The sequence below is a fragment of the Sinohyriopsis cumingii genome, chromosome 11 (assembly GCF_028554795.1).
Source record: "Sinohyriopsis cumingii isolate HCF-2022 chromosome 11, ASM2855479v2, whole genome shotgun sequence".
Taxonomy (NCBI): Eukaryota; Metazoa; Mollusca; class Bivalvia; order Unionida; family Unionidae; genus Sinohyriopsis; species Sinohyriopsis cumingii.
Genome location: NC_142971.1, coordinates 101,848,777 through 101,872,242, shown reverse-complemented (window position 1 = coordinate 101,872,242; position 23,466 = coordinate 101,848,777). Strand labels below are relative to the sequence as shown.

Below are 23,466 nucleotides of genomic sequence, written 5' to 3'. Positions count from 1 at the left end.
TAGAATATGGTCTGTCGAATTAATGGGATGTTAATAAAAATGTGAAAACAAATTATTACAAAATTTTTGGAGGAGAGATATATCGAAAACGCATAATCCTAATACATTTATGTGTAAGGCGTAATTTAGTGGAAAAAAGCGTAATGATTACGCCAAATGTGTAATGGTTGGCACGTATGCATTTGACCCCAAAACTAATAGGGTTTTCCTTCCCTAAACCAACTACAAATTTGCTAACTAGATGGTGAAGTAATCAGGTTAGTGTGGGGAAACTAAATCGGTAACCAGACCGACAGACAACATCATAACATAATAGTCTCTGCTTTATGGTGGGCAATAAAAAACCATGCATAGGCTGTGAGTTTACCTTCTTTCTGGCAGCTCCAATAACAGTTGGTAGCCAGCGACTTTCTCTTGTGTCTAACAGGAGAAAAATTGCATCATGGTTGTCTATCAGTTCTTCAAGTTGTTGTACGTCATTTTTGGTCTGTTCAACTAATCCTTCTGAATATCCATGTAGAAAAAGAATTTCGAGCCTTATTTTATTTTGTATCAAATGCTGGAATTCTAATTAATTATGTGGCACCAAATTTTCATGCACTTATGCATTCATCAAAAACAAAAACATTTTCTAAACTACATGACTGAAAAACTTCTGTGGTACACCATCTCAAAAATACACACAATATACACCAATCACTCACAACAGCATCTCCAGATAATTAGTGGACCCTCTTATAATGTGGAGGGAAGTGTGTATCCCATTATTTCTTATAGAAAAGGCTAAACAAAAAAACAACAGGCCCTTGTTTGTTAAATATGAGATCCCATTATTTCCTATAGAAAATGCCCCCAAACAGTCCCCCTGTTTGTTGAACAGAAATCATAAAATCATATCAAAATTGGTAAATGAAACCTTGATATATGGTTTGTTTTATAACTGAAAAGGGCAGATACTGTTTGGAAATAAACATCGTGAAATTTGCAACTTTTAAGAAGACCTTGTAAATTTTGTTAAGTAGATATGTTTAGTTATGTTTTCTTTAGAAAAAAATGCTATGAACACTAAAGAAAAATATGACAATTTTGATTCATTAAAAATGTTAGCAATGACACTAGTAGTAACACCTTAGGAGATAAATACCAGTGAAATAAGTTTTGTCATGTTGTGAATTCATATTTTAGTGTTACCAACTTAATTATGTTGCAGTCTCCATTTTATTCAAATGAAACAAGGTCCAATCGACCATCACAATGATGCCTGACAGCATTTCCTTGAGAACCTAATTAAATACTATGTTTTGATCTCTGACTTATGGAAAAGTTGGCTGCATAAAATCAATTAAATGTTGACCTGCATTCTCTTTTGCATCAATCAAGTAATAGGGGTAGAATAAAAGAAAGTTAAAAGTCACACAAATCCTACCTGCACATGAGCAAATAGGCACAGTTATATGTTAATTCCACTCATTTCAAATGACTAACTGCATGCTGAGATCACTAGTTACATGCAACATAAAGTACCTAACATTCATCAGTAGTTTATCATAGTCATTCACAAATATGATCAACAATAGCAAAGGAACTAAGTAGATGGGATATCAGGTTAAATGAAATGTGTAGTTTCACAGACAGGATTCACTATGGTGAAGCAAGTTGCAAAATCTATGGTGAAATTAAAATTCCAAAATTGGCACTCAGAGGTTTACTCAAGGCTGAGCAGAAATTTTTCTATAATTTGTAATTACAATGCAGCACCAGCAGTTTACTAATATCTAAAAAAAAAATTATTTAAAAAAAGGCAAGTTTCAATATTGCCGTTTCTCTAAATGAGTGTCATTCTTTTATTAAATAATCTTGTTTTATTCTATTCTAAAGTCACCAGAGAATGTATCCACATTCAATCACAAAACAAACGTATAAACAGACCAGTGAACATGTTATATCCATTACGCTTTCACAGGATGGTAAGATGCAAAATTATGTCATCCACAATTTGGATTAAAGACAGTTTGAACCAAGAAGCAATAAAATCCTACACTACAGGAGGTTGTCTGTGCCAAATTTGTTGGAGATAAAATATCCATCTTGTATGGCTCTTACAAACATCAGATGAAAGGTAAGGAAATAACACTACTGTGTTTACATTTATCATGCTATGATTATATTTATCATCATATCTCTTGTGATAAGTTTAGTCATATAAGATTATATTGTGTCTATCTTAAAACAATAAATGATTATACCTGAAGTACAATTTGAATAGAGCTCATTTTGCATAAATTTATAAAATAAATTGAATATTACTATTTTTCAATCTTAGAAAGAAGCAGATGGAAATTATTCTGTAAAGTTGATCATGTACTATGTGTTATGATGAATAAAATTCAAAATTATATTTACAACATGGAAATTCATCAAATACACTGATTTACACAATATAAAATAAAATAATTAAAAAAATTGAAATTTAAAGTACATGTTAAATTTTTGGATTTTTGGATAGTATGCATACAATTTGTGTAAAAAGGGAGCTCAGTTGTTAGAGTATCAGACTCCTAGTCCATGTGTCATGAGTTCAATACCCATCAGGGCCAGCCTGCATTGGCAGTCTCAGCATTTAGCTCCCACTTCCTCTGATACAGACAAATAAAGTGCTGAAGTGCTGTAAAACAACTAACCAAGAAACATTAACATCACTCTGTGTAAAATGATGAATTTGATTCAGACTTCTTCGTATGTAAATACACAGAATGAAAGTACCTTTTGGTCCAACACCTTTGGTAGTATTCTGTGTTCAAGTACCCTGAATTTATACGCTACTTATGGACAAACACAATAATTTTATCCAACTTGTGCCAAAAAGAATAATTCCATTGTAAATTAAAAAAATATTTAATGCAGAAAATTACAAGTACCGAAGGTACGATAGTGTAACTTGCTTGATGTGCGTGAAACAACTTGAATAGTTTGAGTTATGCTCTTGGAAATAAACTGGTAATAGACAGATGGACACAGCAATGGCCCCATTTGGGTTACATGAAGATCATGCTCATAAAGAATCTGTATGCAACAAATCCAAAAAGTGTCTGGTTATTTTTTAAAAATTTCATAGACATGCTGTTTGTGACACCCTAGACACAAGGTGAGATGAGGTGGCTTACTGTAAAAAAAGCAAACAACAGTCAGTTTCATTAAAGAGTTCACTAGAAAATATAATTTGCTAAATATTTAAAAGTTTATGTGCAGCTCATGGACCTAGAATATCACCTTTCTTAATATTGTGAAGGAAATTCATTACTGCTGGATTTATAATTATGACTGAATTCACCTTTTTTCTTTGAACTAAATAAGCATTTATTTTAAAAAAATTCTATATGTATTTAAAAATCAAAAAATGCATTGAATTCTTTCAACTTTGATTGAATTTTTGTTGACCATTTCATAAAACTTAATTGCTTTCTGCCCTAACAATCTGTTTTGACCAATGAATGCTTAAGGCTTAGAGTACCCTGGTAGTTCAGTGAAAGCAGTCAATGCCATAGCCCTGGTGGGCGTCTAGTAGTTTATGGCCAGAAGTTTGGACTACCGCTGGTAGTTCAGTGAAAGCAATCAAAGCAAAGATTTGGAGTACCCTTAGCAGTTTTTGAACACTGATCATATTACACATTAGTCTTCATTTCCCCAGACTATTTTTATGAATAAAAGTTGCATATATCAGTCTGGGTAAAAAGTGCTATGCAGATCATTTACATCAATGGGATTTTTTTTACTTATCTACAGAAATGGTGTTGATGGTAACATAGTATGTCCTGCATCAAATATGATGATGGGTTACATAAAACTAAATTGTTGTGACAACATTCTTAATGAAAGCATCCATTTATATTTATGTTTACCAAAGAATAAAAAACTTCCTTAATTCATGTACCTTCTGAATGCTCACAGTGGCATCTAGTCCCCAATATTACTTTGGTACCTCATTTTCATATTACTTTACTTTATTTTCCTCTGTCTCTAGTTTAGGTTTTCAGAGCATAGCAATGGAAATCACATGGGCCAGGTGACATGAGAACTTACCTGGAATGGAATGACCAGGCATTGCAATGGATAAGTTGACACCTCTAGCTTTCTGTAAAAATACCAGCAAAATGTTTCTATTAGTACAGTAATCTTTGAAATTTAACTCTGCTTGAGTACTTTGACGAAAAGTGTAAAGTTCCATCCATGTAAAAATTCTTATTTGAAACACACTTGTGTCCCTTGCTACACAAAACTAGCAGCAGAGAGACTGAGCCCACCAACTATTTTGTCAAACAGAACCTTCTATCGAAAACACTCTTGATAGAAGATTTGTCTTCACAAAATAAACCCTTCTGGTCAGAAAACACTGACAGAGGCTTTCTCCGCTGACCAGAAGGGTTATCTCATGAAAAATATCTACCTATATAACTACTTCTCGATACAAGGGTCTACTAGACGAAACATTCGGTGTTGTTTCAGTCTCTCTGCTGCTAAAAATACAAAGTATTTCTAATCCTAAAGGATTTCTGTGAATTAAAAAATTATAAAATCAATAATAATGGCAAATATCGGAGAAGCATATAGTTTAGATTAGCGCGAAAGCGATTAGAAGCAATTAAAAAAATTCTTCCTGTCCGCGATCGTTTTAGAAAAAAACTTCAACAATGACAGCAAGCACAAGTTGAATTTGCTATGGGTACAGAACAGTTATTTAAACCCATTACAACAGCTACTGAAAAGGCTGCGGCGGTCACTGAAAGAGCTTTATTGGGAGATATTACGGAAGAGGAAAAAAAAAAAGGTATTCTTTCAACGCTAAAACAAGCCGCTGAGCAAACTGAAAAAATTGCAAGGAGAACTAAACAAACAAAAAAGATTTTACAAAAACTTCCAACTGATATAGCTGTGGCAATACCTCCATCCACCGCTGAAGGCACTAAAGTCGCCAAAGCTGCTGCACCCAAAGCAGCAAAGGAAATTGTTGAACTAACTGCAAGATTTGATCCGGGTTTTATTAAAACCCTTAAAAACACACCAGAAGAAAAATTACCTGAATTGATATTAGCTGGTTTATATAGCAAACATAAAGTTTTAAGCGAGAAATATAAGTCCACGAATGATACCAATTTTATTAAATGGGTGTATCGTGTGTACTACAACAAGAAAACGGTCAAATCTAATGACGACGGATTTGCAAAACTTATGAAGGCAATGCAGGAGATTGACAAAAGTAGACAACAAGGACTTCCACCTCCCCCCTATTCACCGCCATTGGAGGATCGTCCAGATGAAAAAGATGATGATGTTCTCGAAGATCTTGGCCTCTATGGAGCTACAGGTAGTGGTCTTGGTGGTCACATTACTTGTCCTGATAATATCATCAATCATGTATCACGGCTAGAAATTATCATCGGAGGCAGACGAGCTGGAAATAACTCACCAGAAATAATTAATGAAGTGGCTGATATCTGTCAGCGATTATTTCAGGGTGGTATCATGGATGTTCACACGTATCGAGAACTTATCGATGAAATCATTGACTGAAATCATCGAGTTAGATAAAAAAAAAAATAATAATGATCATACATAACGCTCACCATGGACCCGTCGTGGTCAGGGTAATAAATTCACGACTACCTGTTTATAGAGCAATTTACGGGGATGGACTAGGTGATGTTATTCAAGGTTTATTAGGAAGACTAGCACCCAAGGCAGCGCCGATTGCAAAACAACTATCAATGAAAGCTATTGATGTTATTAAAGATAAAGTTACTGGTGCTATCGGTAATATTGCCAGCAAGGCATTTACTGCAATCAAGGAAAGATTAGCGCGATTACGCAGACCAGTCAAATTACCAGCCACCGCAGAGATGCCTGCAGATGTCAGTAAAGTAATAAATCAAGCTGCAAATAAAAAACTAGCAGAGATACTGGATCAACCAATAAATACAAGTATGATATCAGGAAGTGGTTTTCGTTTTAGATGACTATGATTTACTATAAAATGTTTAAACGCGTGTCTGATCCAGCTTTCGATATGGATGCACCAGTACTCAAGGATGAGTCTGTGCGCGATTATCAGTACTATTCTTATGAAGCACGAGAACCAAATCAGCGGGGCAGAATTGAATTACAAGTGCAGGATACAAGTAGATATTTCTTGCCCGTGGAAGCATTTATTGAAGTTACAGGTGAAATCGTAACAAATGTTGTCGGTAATACACCATATGCAGCTGATGTCCAAGTTGGCTTTGTAAATAATGGCATCATGGCACTATTTTCCAGCGCCAGATATCTCATAGACGGCAAAGAAATTGAGACAATTCAAGATAATGTTGATGTTGCTATGACAATTATTGGGCTGGCAAGATATTCAGATGATTACACTAGATCAGCTGGCCCAACTATGATGTTCGCCAAAGACAATTCTAACTTTCCTGATGGAAGACCGTATTTGGAGGTACAAACAGCACGAAATACTGTGGTTGATCCACAACCTGCTGGAATGCCGCCTAGACCAGGTGATGCATTTTCGATATTAAGACCCAGCCCAGAGTACAATTTAGGGTTTGGAATAAGAAAATCAATGTTGAAAGGTAATAATAGAGAATTTTCATGTGCGATTCCACTGTCTCACATCTTTGGATTTTGTAGAAATGTCAGAAAGGCCATTTTTGGAGCCAAACACACAGTTGTACTTGTGAGAAAAGGTGATGACAATGATGCTATCTGGCGAGCAGCTGGCGTTGCTGACAGTAAAGTAAATATAAAAAGACTTGCTCTGTGGATGCCGGTGATGACTCCGTCACTCGCTGAAGAACAGCGGTTAATTTCTTCCATGGATCAAGGTGGTAAATCAATACTGTCGTGGCTAACAACAACCACTGACGTTAATCAAAATTATGTTGATGGGCTATTCACGTGGAATATATCATCACAGCAAGGTGTTGCGGCACCAAGACATGTCTTTGTTGCGTTTCAACTTAATTTACGATTAAACAATCAAGAACGTTCTCATATGATATTTGATCAACTTGGTATCACTGCAGTACCCTTGCGAATAAACGGACATCAAGAACCATCTGAGGATATAATACTGAATTTTGGCACTAATAATGTAGCACGTGTATATCACCGTTTGATGACATTTATGGGACGTGATCAAAATATTGATACTGGTTTGCAAATATCACAGTTGGATTTTACGAGTATGTATCCGATTTATTACTTTTCGCTGGAGCATCTTGATTTAGCTAAACAATCTGTTGTTGATTTACACCTCAGAGCTAACGTAAACTCAGGTAACCCTTACAGAGCAATCGCGGTCATACTCTCTGATAAAACAATGCTACTTGAAGGTGCTGGTGGACGAATGAGAGTCCTCGATGCCCCAGTGGAAAATATGTAACACTGCTAGCAGCAATATGTAAACAATTAGATCAATCTCGTATTAAATAAAATGTCATACAGTTATGTTAATGTCACTCTGACTCCTGGTCAGGTGAAGAAATTACAATCGAAGAACGCGAGCACATGTGGGACAAAAATAACACTAAAATACGATCAGCTAATGGGTGGTCCAAACAAACTGTCATTAACTAAAACCCAACTAAAACATTTCAATAAAGCAAAGCAAGCAACAACTGGAACTCAACTTGATTTCTCTCCTGCAGCTGTCAAAGATATGGTTAAAACAGGTGGTATATTTCCTCTTCTCGCGGCAATACCAGCACTGATAGCTGCTGCTGCCCCTGCAGTCGCAAAAGCAGCCGCGTTAGGGGCTGTTGGAACAGCAGCTGGAATGGCACTAAAGAAAGCCACAGGAAAAGGATACAAAAAAAAGGGAGATCCGCTTGTGGATCAGGGCTAAGACTTCCAGGAATTCCACCATCATGGTACCCAAAACGGTTTTGAAAAATGCTAGCGTAAAAACACAAAGTGTTTTTACACCGATGTCAAATTTTGATTTGCTTGATGCTGTTAAACAATTAAATATAAAGAACTTCAGAGGTGTCTTTATGCGAGATCAATTACCAGCACGACCTAATAATCCAGAAACCGGAATTATTAATCTTGATAACAGTGATGGTCCAAGAACTCACTGGGTTGCTTACGCGATCGATCCACGTGGAATTATCTATTTTGATTCGTACGGGCTAGCACCGCCAATTGAGTTTCTTCGATATGCAAAAAACATCCCCCTGACAAAGTCAGGGTCAAAGACAGGGGCGAAAGTTTGGTATTCAACATTACCAACACAAACACTGACCGATCCTCCGATATGTGGCTGTGATGTATTAAATGTTCTTGATGCGATCTCAAAATCAAAGATTTCTCCTCACAAAGTCGTGCATGAATACACGTTGAAATCACAGATGTGATTTCCAAATTTAAACAATCCCATAACTAATAATGGTTGATATTTATGGAAGATCAAGCAGAACAAAGGAAGAAAAAAAAGATATCGATTTATCAAAATATGCGACCAAAGATGAAATCGATAATCTTTTAAATCTGACCGGCATAGACCAAGATGAGGTTGTTATTTTTCAGGACCGGCACGGAAAACTAAAAACCAGTAACATTAAGTGGAATGACATAATTCTTAAGTTCCATGGAGCTATCAAGGACAACATTGTTGTATTCACTGACAACTTCGGAATCAGAGATTCGTCGATATCAATTGTGATGCTGCTAGATGATGCATGAAAAGCCGCAGGGGGACGTGCAAGTAAGTCCGGTGATACAATGACAGGTGAACTCAGCATGAACGGTAACAAAATAACTGTTTTAAGAGATCCAACATCCCCAGAAGATGCCGCAAACAAACAATATGTTGACGCAAGCACTAGCGCCATTGACGATAAACTAACAACGTTGCGGTGTGAGTATGATGATCACGTAAATATTTTTAAAAACACTCGCAAAAATGCCATAGAAAAATTCTTTGGCAAATCGCCATTTAAAATCGACATGACACTTTCTGAAATCATACCAAATCTTACTAATAACGCCAATGATATCAACAAGATTAACACCCGGTTAGGTGTAGTCAGAACAGATAGAAGTTTATCAGATCAAATCGCGTTGATACAAAAAAGCATTGACACGATCGAACAAACACAGCAAGATATCGTATCGGGAATTCCTGAGATCGTTAACAAAACCAGCCTGATTAAAGTCCCCACTGGAGTTACCCCCAGGCTTATCACCAACATCGTATATACAGTATCATCGGGATCCGCAACATGGTCCTGACAAAATAATACTATCAAATATACAGCAACAGCCACTGGCGTGTATAGACTGTCTGTGTTCAGTGCCGCTAAGTTTGAGATCTTCACAACATATCCCTGGAGACATTCCACCGATAAGTATTCTGGGGTTGTGACTATCATATTAAACAAGGAAACCGAAGAAACATTTATACTGGAAGCTGCAGACAAGAAATTAACCGCAACATCTTACTGGTGGTGTTTGGAATTTGTAGCTGAAACGCCTCAATTGGTTACCGTGTAAAATAATAAAATGGCATCAACGACAACATTAATGACAGAGTCATTAAGTGCGCAGCATTATAGATATGATCAAGTACGCGAATGGCAGTCAGAGTTAAAAAACACTATTGACAAATGCGCAACAAAGATAAAAAAATACAAACGGCGTGTAACTGTATTAGACACAATAGTGTATTCGGTATCCACGGTAGTTGCATCTACTGGGGTGCTATTATCAGTGCTGACACCAGTGACAACTGCAATCACGATTACAATTACAGTTTCAACATCAACGACAATTGCAGGAGTTGCTAATATAATTGCAAAAAAAATATCCTCGTGTGCGCTAACAAAATTACACGAATATGAAAAGTTAAACAGCGCGGCCACAAGCACCTACTCGAAATTGTCCTCGTTGATATCATCCAGCCTTGACAATACAGTTATATCCAATTCCGAATTCACGTTGATGTCCAGCGTGTACAACGATTACGAAAACACAAAGAACTTCGATTTGAAATGACAGCAAACAAATAATGACGGAATTACTTCAGCAGATAGTTACAAACACAGCTCCGGTAAAAACATCAATGATAACAATATCTTCGACGCAACCAGAGTTTAATATTAATTTTCCAACTGCAATTCCAGCAAAAGAAATCGCACTGGCACAATTACAAGTATATCACAGTTGGCCCAACATCAGGTCGACATCATTTCACGAACAGTTGCCAGATAATTCATTTGTATTTTCGTATCAGAATAACCCCGACGGTACTCCAGATTGGGACGTCATTCATTTACAAACAGGGTCTTATCAGATAGAAGAAATCAACAAAGAAATACAACGTCAAATGAAGAGTATCACCGGAAAAGAAGCAAAAATATCAATAAGTGCTCACGAGCCAACGTTGTCAACGATCATTGAAGTCGCTTCACCGGGTTACGCCGTAGACATTTATAACAGTTCAATCAGAACTGTATTAGGATGGCCTGAAAATCCACCACCGACACCACTGATACCACCAGAACCAAAAAAGTCTGATTATATCACTGACGTGCAGTCATATCACGAAATTACCCCGACATACAAAGACCGTCTGGATATTATGAAAAATTCAAAGTTGACTAGTGGTTTGAGCTCCCTCAGTGCGGACGAATTTTATTGGTTTTTTGGTTATTAAGGAAAAGTCCCAGACCCTGCTTCTTGGGGTGCTGGTGTTGGTTATGAGAAACCCCAAGAAGAAGTTTTCATTCTTCACCTAAAAGATATTAATAAATATTTTAAAGAAATTAATCAACTACATAAAACACAACTAAAACAACTACGGCGACTCTTCCAAGAACATCTTTTCGATATAACAAGTTCACGCAGCGAAATCATTTCACGAATCGAAATGTTAAATCAGCTTGCCGCAGACATGGAATATATTAACCAGCGAGTAATTAAAGTAATAATTGATCACACTGATACCGACACAGATCGTATTAAGAAAAGATTTCTAGCTGCATATTCACTATGAAAGCCACATTGCCGGATTATAAATTTCCAGGATACGTTTCCCCGGTCATCTTGAAAAAATTTGTTACTGATATCGTCGATGAATACTTCGATGACATACTTGCACAACACAGAAAAACACTACCGGAACCAACTATCCTCAGACATGACAATTCCACAGCCAGTGATGGCAGACATATTTCTCCGGGAATCGTAAATATCACTGAAGTGGTCGCGGTCGATCTTGTGTGTGACGCAATTGGTGGCAGTTACAACACAGACACAACAGTATCAAATCAAGCCCAGCAAGGGTTTATATTATATTCATTTACTCCTGAAGAACCACCTGGGTTTTTGATTGTACAAGAGCCAATTAATGCAGTATTTCTACAGTGTTTAAATCCAATGCTGACAAGGATAAATTTTAAAGTCACTGACCAACAGGGTAGACTTTTGGACCTGAGAAATGAAACTATTAGTATTAATTGGCTGGTAAAATCCTAGAGTGTTTTACACTCCAAGGATTTTCAAATTGTGAAACGATTTTCAATTAATATCATATTATAATAATGTCCAAAAAATCTTCGATTTTCAATGAAAATGCAAGTCATTTTCCAAAGGCTTCCCAGAAATGCAAAGCATTTCCGAAAAAATATGATGATTTTGATGAAAATGTCTCTGACATTTGCACCGACAGTGATCTCTCTGACAGTGATTTTATTGTTAGTGACAGTGATGAAAATGTCTCTGACATTTCCACTGACAGTGATTTTATTGTTAGTGACAGTGATGAAAATGTCTCTGACATTTCCACTGACAGTGACGACACCGACAGTGATGTCGGCAACAATAACAGTGCCATCACCATTAAAATAAATTATATTAAATGATAAAAAAAAATATAGCATGTATCAGCACGTGAAATATTTCATACACGACAAACAAGTACTTGAAGAATATATCAAAAAAGTATTCAGCGGAACGTCGTTGATTGGTGATGTTAAAATAGTTATTGATAAATACGGTAATGATAATTTTTTACTGAGAGAATCACAGTTGAAACAAATACAAGAGAATCATATCACAATGATCATGTGTTTTCCAGACCAAATCATGAATTATGCTCACTCATGTATTTCACAGGATCATCTTGATAAGATAATGCAGTAAAAATCCTTTAGGATTTTCGCTAGCGTTAGAAATGTCAAAGACATTTCCAGAAATACGTTATTCTGGGGTATTTACTAGTAAATCGGACAGTAAAAAAAAGTAATATTTTTTTTTACTTTCGATTTCACTTCCAAGTATTTGACTTCGTCAAGGATGACAGAGTCAATGACGAAATCAAGGTGAGGTATTTACTTCCCTGTCACTGACTTTTGAAAATCCTAAAGGATTTTTAATGCAAGCATTTTCAAGGGACATACAATGCTTTAATTTTCTAACGTGATTATTTATTATCTTTTTAGTTTCATACTCGGCTGCCAATGCCAGCCTGATCTTTTCAATTGCTCGAGACAATGGAACAAATTCATTTATTTGTGCTTCTTCTACGCTGGCCAGCGATTTATGTAACTTATTTTGAATCATCTTTATGAATCGATATTGAGCAGGAAGAATATAACGCCCTGCGCATTTAGATTCATATAACGATTCAAAATCAGACAGAATTGTTTCAGGATTTAGTGATATATTAAATCCTTGTTTTTCTAATTTTTTAATAGCATCAATCACATTATTGATATTTTCGTGATTCACATTTATATATATTTTTATATATTTAAAATAAAAAAAACATCACATCTCCTTGAGCTTCTAGCTTATCATATGATAGGCTACCAAACTCAGGAGCGGAAACACGACCCAATGAGCTCCTAACCTGTCAAATAACAGTCTAGAAAGAGGGTGTGTTTGCGAATGACGAGACATTCCCCATTTGTGAACCCCTAGCTTACCATTTGATATGCTAGCAAGGTTCATATAGGGACAACACATAACATATAACTTATCCTAGTACTTAATTCTAACTTATCCAAGTACTTAATTCTAACTTATCCTAGTACTTAATTCTAACTTATCCTAGGGACGGTACAAACACATAGTATTTACAGTAGAAGCATATTTACAGCAATTGTATTTACAATTATATAACTTATCCTAGGGACGGTACAAACATATAACTTAATTCTAACTTATCCTAGGACGGTGCAAACATATAGACAACACAGACAGATGCGGGGTTATATTCTACGTCCAACAAAGTTGCACCCCCCTCCCCAAAATCAATCCCGTTGGGTGGTAAAAGACCACCCCTGATGGGGCTATAACGGAGAAAGTTGTGCAACTTTGTTGGGTTTCAAAACCCCATATATTATTTGGACGATATTGTATATAAACCGACTGATACCTGGAAGTCCAAAAATAGCTCAGCGTGACTTGTTTAAAATGTTTTTTCTTAAATATGATCATGTGGAAAATACAGATGAACCATAAACCCGAAAAAGTGTAATAAAATAGTGATATTGTCTGTAAAAAAAAGATAAATACACGTTTGTCCCTTGATTTCATCAAGGACTTTGCCATTTTTGATTTTATCACCTTGATACAATCAAGGGTGATAAAATAAAGGGAAGTTATTTACTTCCTTGTGCAGAAAACCGTCTGCTCGTACCTGTGAAGTGTTATAACGCGCTGTCAAGGTGACAAGGGGGAAATAATTGTATCATTGACTTTCAAGTAGTCACTGTAGAGTTATCTACATAAGAAAATATAATCCAGCTATCAAACTTACGTGAAAAAGTTGATTTGATAATATTTTCTGCAACACGTTGAACCGAATGGGAGTTAATACCAAAATACTTCGCAGCTGAGTTCACTGAGCGAAATATATTTTCTTTACTAGTATTTTTGTTGAGAGATCTGACAGCTCTTCTTGCAATGCTCTTAAATTTACCAGTGTCACCTCGTGCAGAATTCTCGCTCTGCGTGATGGCTTGTAAATTTTGGAGAGAGTTATTAAGTTTATTATTATCTTTGTGATCAATTACAAGACCGTCTTTGATCTCTCCATTAAATACCTCAAACACAAACCTATGATTATAATAACGTTTCTTTCCAGCATTAAATCGGAGATAACCAGAATTTTCAACGACACCAACTGGTTTTTTCAATCTGCAATGTCTCACTATTCCCTCGCGAGATGCTTCATAATTCTTAATGGTTGGATGTGGGACAAATTCTTGATTCGTTTATATAATAATATATTTGTCTAATTTATAATTTGTCTGAGAACTTAGTTATACAATCGCTCTCGGATTTCAGCGCATCTCCATTATTTTTTTTTATTGTAGTATCACTTGAGTTCACGGTATCGCTTACCTCCGCATCCCACACATAACTGTGTTTTACCCCTGACCCCAATGCCACATCGAAGACACGGTATCGGTCCTGTACTTCCTCGTTTGATGCTTTGTATGTGTTCACCGCAGAATTCCTTCCTGCAGGGCTTATTACAGACTGTTACGGATCCAACTTTTAACCACTTGCAGTTATTCATTTGTATATATATATATAATATTTCTTATTTAAATATTTATATGAAGGAGTTATTTGGCGCCGGGAGATTCGATCTTGACAGACTAAACAGAGACTCACGACGACGGAATCTAACTGATCTATTTAATATTATCAGGGATGCCAAAAAAGAATTCCGCGACGACGGCGCTTCTCATGTATGGTCGTCATTTAAAATTGACGAAATCATCGATGACAGCATCGATGTTGACGAAGTCGTCGATGCTACAATGACTGATGCCCGAGCAAAAACGATTATTGATTACCTCGTTGATGGATATCAAAGTGATGAACATCAACGCGGTAAGAAATATTTTTTCAGAATAAAATTTATTGTGCAAACAGATTCCGATACATGGATTATCCGTGACAAACTTGACCCCGTTCTTGCTAACGGAAAGACCATTCTGTTAAGTAGAGATTCCAAACCAGGAATGCTGGCCGGGATTGATAAACCATATTACTCTCGAGCGTATCCGCAGTCGTTTATGGAATCTATCTGGTAAAAAAAAACAAAAATTGATAAACTCACCCCGATGAAGACGTCATTAATGACTTCATTAAATTGTGTAGCTGAGTGAGTAATGGAACATTTTAAAAACGCAAAACGAGGAAACGGTTTAACCGATCTGCGATGTGAAAAAATAGCAGCATGGGCTGAGCAAGTCAAGGATACTGGGGCATCAATAAATGATGTTGCTGTGCTATCAAGTAAATTAAAATTTTCAATAACAGTAAAAACACTAACCGGGGAAATATTATATAATTCGAAGCATTATAAAAAGTCAGGATCACCGATTGAAATTATTGATCATAACTCTCATGCCTGGACTGATGCGGTTACAATATTTCCACGAGATCATGTTGTAAAACTTTACTCGGAAAACATATTTGATGTTATTTACACGCTGAGTAAAACCGACCCTGTGTTAGTGTGGTTATTTAAGAGTTCCGAAGATGGCGAATATGATCAATCTGTAAAACCCAACGGTGAATTATACCGGACGGAGTCGTTGCAACAACAAATGAAAAAACTCGCAGAGAAATATGTATACTGCAGTGATAATGTGCGGCGATCACGGTCAACCACCTCCGTTTGTCGGCGCATCTCCTCATGATTGGTTAAACGATTTTGTTGATTATTACAAAGAAGTATCTGATGATCATAGAGCACTTGATGCAACATTGAAAGAATTTAAAACATTAATCAGATTACAACCGAATAAAATTCAATGTGAAATTATGCGCGAGATGATTTCTGAAACTTCAATGAGCGACTTTTGGGGCGTGTGGAAACCAGACGATTTGATAGTAGCAAGTAGAAAGATAGTCAGAGACACACTTCAACAGCAGTTATTTCAATTACAACAGGAAAAGTTTCCAATGCTGCCAGTGCCGTTATGTTATAGACAAGCTGATACGCGGTTACAGAATATAGATGTTGATATTCCTGGGAAAACAGAGAAACAGAATTTAGTACTAAATGATATTGTGTTAGTTGATATTAATGCTGTCAAAGACGCACTGAAAATGAATAAATCTCCATGGACGCTAGGATACGCAATGACAATTCATTCATCTCAAGGACTAACTATCAGTGATACAACTGTCTGGATTGTTGATGATCGAATCGAATGGTCAAACTTAGTCTACCTAGCGGTGTCCAGAGTCAGAAGAATATCTCAACTGCGAAGAATTGTATTGGAAGATTCAATAGCTGATAAAATTAATAATGAAAACAACAGCATCACCGATGGTGATGTAATAAGAAAAAAACTCTCTGGTTACAAACAGAGTGACAAAAAAAATAATCGCTACTTTGATCTTGATGTTGAATTTATTATTGAGTTAAAACAACAGCAAAATAATCACTGCACGAGCTGTAATTGTATAATGCTATGGCAGTATTTGAGTAATAATCCAAGACAATTTACTGTAGACAGGAAAGATAACAATCGCGGTCGTACACGTGAAAATATCATGTTGACCTGTCTTGAGTGTAATCGACGTCGGGGTGCTAGTTAAGTGATCGCGGTGGTAATTGTGTGTCCTCGGGAATTGTAATTGCTCACGTGTGAATCCACGTTGAGGAGCAGTTGAATCCAACCTGTAGATTGCTGGTCTACCAGTGGATCTTGTTATGTTAGATATCTTGTGTGTGGTAACACTCCGAACAGGATCAGTTGCTCTTCGTTTACCACCTTCAAGTTCACCCGGTTCATATAAATATCTAACTGTAACATCACCCAGTATCGGCTGTGCTGAAGAATCACGTCGTTGTGTTGGTATATTTCTTTCTGTAATTGCATTAATGGGTTTCATGTTGGTTGTTCGTGTAATCTCATTATTTAGTGCAGCTATCACGCTTGGTAATCTTGCAATCCATTCACGAGATCTCGTATCTTGAATAAATTCCTTCGCGTATTGATATCCAAATAACCGCTCAGCAAGTGTTCGATTGAATCGCTCAACAACTGCCTGATCGCGATGAATTTCAGTATGTCCTCGTCTGATGGTAACGTTATGTTGCTTCATCAGTGATGATACTGCACCCTGAAATTCTTTGCCAGGATCAACTTGTAATAGATTTGGCCAACATAGACCACACTGATAAATTCGTTTAAACGCAGAAGCAACCTCAGATGCTGTTTTAGTCGTTAACGGTTCAGCATCTTTGTATCTACTTGCAACATCAACTACAGTTAACATGTACTTGTATGTACGTCTTCGGATAGTATCATGTGGCAGAAATAATATATCAGCCTGATGAACCTCATTTGGTACACTAACATCGAAATGCGCAAAGTGAATTTGTTTCGGGCGCGGTAGATAAATTTGCCATATTGCCTGTCGGGATAACCAATTTTTAGCAGTAACTTTTGTAACTTTTGCTGCTTCAGCGAGTTTACTAATTGCTGCGCTACCTCTCCAATATCCACTTGGGGAATAATAAATCGACTCCATTATATACCAGTACCTAGCGCTAATTTAATTTTCATTGCGGATTTTATCAACCAGGATGCTAACTTTTCTTTGAAAGATTTATCAGTGATGGCATTTAACGCATGAATTAATTTCACGTCCGTGAGATGGCGCTGTTGCAAATCCTTACTTCAGTAAGCTACATCATGCGCATGACAAGCCTTATCAATAGCGTTTATCGGATACTCACCTGGATTGGGCTGATCCTGAGCATCAAGTCTGATATCAAGTCGGGTTCCAGGACGACAGTAATTATATCCTGGAAGATGTTTTTCTTCTGGGTATTTAGCCCACAGTGTTCCTGGTAACTTGGCTGCAATATCACCTCCCTTTTTCTTAAAATAAATTTAAACTTTTTTGTGCCACATCGTTCACACTTTCCTGTAAGCGCTTGTCGATTATTTTTTGTTGTAATTGTTATCATATCCGCAGTTGGGATACGTGCTTGGCATTTCACACAATATAAATTCGTATTATTTTATGATATATCTAATGGAGATCACTGACTTTTCTGCGTCAAAGTGACGAGAGCCAATTAAACATCAATCAGTGCTACCAAATTATGTTCGAATGATTATTATAGGTCCATCTGGGTCGGGTAAGACGCAGTTGTTACTTAATTTAATAAAGAAGTGGATGAAGTGGGATAAATTATATTTGATAGCCCCATCTGTGGACGATCAGCGATGCTACAGCGTGTTAAAAAATTTTAACGAAAGTGCAAAATCGATAAGTGAAGAAGATGTTGTTGATTTTATAACTGATATTGATGAAGCACAGAGTATCAATGATATTGATGGGAGTATTAATAATTTAGTTGTGTACGATGATATCATGTTGGACAAACAATCAAACCCTGCCAGGATATTTTCACGTGGACGACACAAAAACGTGGATGTGATATATGTAACTCAACGGTATACACAAATACCAAAAGTGATCAGAGATAACTGTAACGTTCTCGTGGTATTTAACGGCGTTGACGTGCACACGTTACGAAATATACATCAGACTTGGTGCAGTGGTGACATGGACATAAATAAATTCAGAAATTTCTTTAGTTGTGCTCAGGCAAAACCACACGGATTTGTAACGATAAATTTACATGATCCTCAGACACGGTATCGAGTTGGGTTAGATACAATTTTTAGTTAGAAATCCTTTAGGACTTTTAGAAATACTTTGTATTTTTAGAAATGCTTGCATTTTTAGCAGCAGAGAGACTGAGCCACCGAATGTTTCGTATAGTAGACCCTTGTATCGAGAAGTAGTTATATAGGTAGATATTTTTCATCAGATAACCCTTCTGGTCAGCGGAGAAAGCCTATTTATCAGTGTTTTCTGACTAGAAGGGTTTATTTTGTGAAGACAAATCTTCTATCAAGAGTGTTTTCGATAGAAGGTTCTGTTTGACGAAATAGTTGGTGGGCTCAGTCTCTCTGCTGCTAAACTCAACAAAATAAATGGTATGGTATTACCAACACTTCATTCTGACCCAGAAATGATGAACTTTGCAAATTAGTTTTGTTTTTAAGTTTTGTTTTTACAATTCTGTTTATCATTGATAATTCATATATTAGTCTGGATCTGACATTGGTCATAACAGTGAGGGGATACTGTATCTCATAAACATATTGTCAAATAATACAGTATATTTTAATGTAATATAGCAATAAACATTGAAATGCAGTATTGTAATATAGTATAGCAATAAAGTACTGAAATAAAGTTTTGTATTCTAATACAGTACATCTATTAACACAGTAATGAAATACACTATAGTAATAAAGTATTGTAACAATATTGAAATACAGTATATTAATACAGTATTGTTCTGCAGTATAGTATAGTAACACAGTATTGTCAATACAGTATTATAACAATACTATAATAAAGTATAACAATACAGTATTGTAACATACTATTTTAACATAGTATAATTATGTGGCATGCAGATGTATGTTTTCTACTTCTTCCTACTCATAACAGTGTTTAGTCAAACAAGGTCATTTCTAAACATATCCTGCAGAAGAAATTATCTCCAAGTTTTCTCTTTGTTGATACTGTTCTCTAAAGGTAGCAAAACATGCCATTATGACAAAAAACTGACCAACACTGAGGTATATTAAAACATGCAATTATGACAAAAAAACTGACCAATGCTGTGGTATATTAAAACATGCAATTATGACACAAAACTGACCAATGCTGAGGTATAATAAAACATGCCATTATGACAAAAAAACTGACCAATACTGAGGTATATTAAAATATGCCATTATGACACAAAACTGACCAATGCTGAGGTATATTAAAACATGCAATTATGACACAAAACTGACCAATGCTGAGGTATATTAAAGCATGCCTTTATGACACAAAACTGACCAATGCTGAGGTATATTAAAACATGCCATTATAACACAAACTGACCAATGCTGAGGTATATTGAACCATGCCATTATGACACAAAACTGACCAATGATGAGGTACATTAAAACATGCCTTTATGACAAAAAACTGACCAATGCTGAGGTACATTAAAACATGCCATTATGACACAAAACTGACAAATGCTGAGGAATATTAAAACATGACTTTATGACAAAAAACTGACCAATGCTGAGGTATATTAAAACATGCCTTTATGACACAAAACTGACCGATGCTGAGGTACATTAAAACATGCCATTATGACACAAAACTGACAAACACTGAGGAATATTAAAACATGCCTTTATGACAAAAAACTGACCAATGCTGAGGTATATTAAAACATGCCATTACAGTAAAACCTGTCATGAGCGACCTCTGCTATGAGCGACCACCTGTCATTTCCGACCACAATCGTAATGCACGGATCGATTTTACTATATAAACGCTCTGTTATGAACGACCACCTGCTGAACGCGACCAGCGACCACGATTTCTTGGCAAAATATGCATTTTGACACTGCTATGAACGACCGCATCGCCAAAAAATCAAAACAGATTGACACCACTGACCTTAACTTAATCCTTTGTAAACACTAGAGCTCGGGATAAATGTAGTATGCAAACAAAGTGCACATTAAATAACACTATAGTTGAACAACCATATATCGGGATAAACACCTCTAACCATCATTTAATCCTTTGTAACAAAGACTGCATAAATAGCAAAGATTGCTCTAATAAAGTATTTAAAAATAATTTGTCTTACCAGTTTTGTGAAATTTACAACTCCAGCGTACGGTGTCATTTGTAAACTGCAGTAAACCAGACTAAAGTACATGTCACTAACCGCCATTGTAGTGCCGAAGTCATGTGAATAGCCAGTAAGAGTAACATCAAAGGGAGTAATGATGGATATACGCAGTCAATTTAGAGGTTTGTATTTTTTCTTTATCTGTATGAAAACTCACAAAACGCCGGTAGTCCTTATGTCCAAGTGAGAAATCGTTTGAAAGGGCTTCAGTGTTGGTTTGAGTACGTCGTTTGCTTTCCAGTTAATCCATAATGCCTGGACGGTGAATGAGCTCATTGTCTTTAATACTAGTAAGTGAGAATTATTTCCGGATTTTTTTAAAATTATTTTTTATTTCTTTTGTTAGTGTTTCACCAAGCCACAATCTGTTTACGTGGGTGCAGATGGTCGGAACATTTGTTTATCGAGCTATAACGCTGTTGATTTAAACTTCGTCTCAGAATAAATGTACAGTATTGTTTCCTGACGAGTTAATTATGTCTTTTGGTTTCATTCATTGGTACATAATATATATTTATTCCACAATTCCCCAAAACCTGATCAAAACCGATAGTCTTTATAACGTCAACACTAATAACAACGGCAGAATCTCCGCTGAAAAAAAGAAAAATTTTAACACTGGAAGAAAGGATTAATGTCATTGAAAGAAATGAAAAAGACGAGACCACTCGCAAAATAGCAGTCAGCTTAAGCGTCGGTAAAACGCAAGTTCAAAATGTAATCAAAGACAAGAAGTCCATTAGAAACGAATGGCAGAAAGGTGCACAAGCAAAGAGGAAATATGCCACGGCACGACGGACAGTTTACGGAGATCTGAACGAGCGAGTATGGGAGTGGTTTTGTGTCGCAAGGAGTAAAAACATACCAGTAAGTGGGAAGTTGATTCATGAAAGGGCAATAACTGAGATACATGTTCAGACCAAATAGCTGAGTAAAACATGTCAACAAAGAAGTATAATGGATTTCTTTAAAAAAAAAACAAGTGAATAAGTGTATAAAATAAGATATATACATCATATCTGTTAATTTTTTGTATATATTAATGTGATGTTGAAACATAAATTTTATTCTCGTTTGATAGATGTATATCTTTATTATATAAAGATATTTTGAGAGGAATGCATGCATTATTTAACAAGATTCATGAATAAAGGATATGATACATGTACAGTGAGTATGGGTATTATTTATTTTTCAACAATGCTAACTATTGACCCTGAAAACCAGTCCATTTTCACACACCTCTTATGAGAGACCACCTGTCTTGAGAGACCGCTTTTGGTTGGCAGAAGGGGCGGTCTCTCATAACAGGTTTTACTGTATTATAAAACTGACCAATGCTGAAGTATATTAAAACATGCCATTATGACACAAAACTGACCAATGCTGTGGTATATTAAAACATGCCTTTATGACACAAAACTGACCAATGCTGAGGTATATTAAACATGCCTTTATGATGCAAAACTGACCAAAGTTGAGGTATATTAAAACATGCCTTTATAACACAAAACTGACCAGTGCTGAGGTATATTAAAACACGCCTTTATGACATAAAACTGACCAGTGCTGAGGTATATTAAAACATGCATTTATAACACAAAACTGACCAGTGCTGAGGTATATTAAAACATGCCTTTATGACACAAAACTGACCAGTGCTGAGGTATATTAAAACATGCCTTTATTATGCAAAATTGTCCAAACCTTAGGTATATTAAGACATGCCTCTATTATGCAAAACTGTCCAAACCTGAGGTATATTACAACATGCCTTTATGATGCAAAACTGTCTAAGCCTGAGGAATATTAAAACATGTGTTTATGATGCAAAACTGTCCAAACCTGAGGAATATTAAAACATGCCTATATTATGAAAAACTGTCCATGCCTGGGGTATATTAAAATATGTGCCATTATTATACAGAACTGACCAAACCTGAGGTATATTATAACATGTGCCATTACCTGAGGTATATTATAACATGTGCCATTACGATGCAAAACTGAATATACCTGAGGTATATTGAAACATGTGCCACTATGATACAGAACTGACCAGTGCTGAGGTATATTAAAACAAATGGGTTGCAAGGAATGCACAAACTCTATCTTTCCCTTCTAACCATGATGTGATGTATAGTATTAGAAAAAATGTTATAGTATTTCCTACATGATAAGACCAGGGAACTAATGTAATGAATTTGTCAAAAAGGAAGGATGGTCTAATTTTTTAACAAATATATTCTTCATAAACATCTGCAAAAAGTTTGTGAAAATGGGGGATGAGGGTGTGAGGGCTTATTATCCAGCATGTTCCTATTATGGGATAAATATGGTAAAACAGAATATTGATAATGTTGACAATGAGTGTGACACTGATGCTAGAAAATCAATACTTATATCTTGAAGATGCTTCCAGAAATTTTCTTGCAAAGGAAAGGTCAAACCCACAGCTACAATGCAGTGTGAGTGGAATTAAAGGTCACCATTCCTCCTGCTATGTACCATGTGCTGAGATGCTGGCAAAATTCTGCATCTCTGCATCTAATCTTCTTCCCATGAGTCATCCTGAGCACACAATCTTTGTGTTCCCCACTTTCCCCAAGTAACTACTTTAACATTTACACAATTCTCTTTCA

At 36.1% G+C, this 23,466-nt stretch overlaps 1 protein-coding gene across 2 annotated transcripts in view; it reads right to left on the bottom strand.

Annotated features, from left to right (window-relative positions):
* The window catches only part of LOC149789178 (ubiquitin-like modifier-activating enzyme ATG7), a 76,566-nt gene that overhangs the window by 27,763 nt on the left and 25,337 nt on the right, over positions 1 to 23,466 (bottom strand). For both annotated transcript variants that reach the window (XM_089975319.1, XM_089975320.1), the window contains exons 12-13: positions 4,081 to 4,132; positions 368 to 504 (exon numbers count right to left, since the gene is read on the bottom strand). In XM_089975319.1, the coding sequence (XP_089831445.1) occupies positions 368 to 504; positions 4,081 to 4,132 (189 nt within the window). The remainder of the gene's footprint in view (positions 1 to 367; positions 505 to 4,080; positions 4,133 to 23,466) is intronic.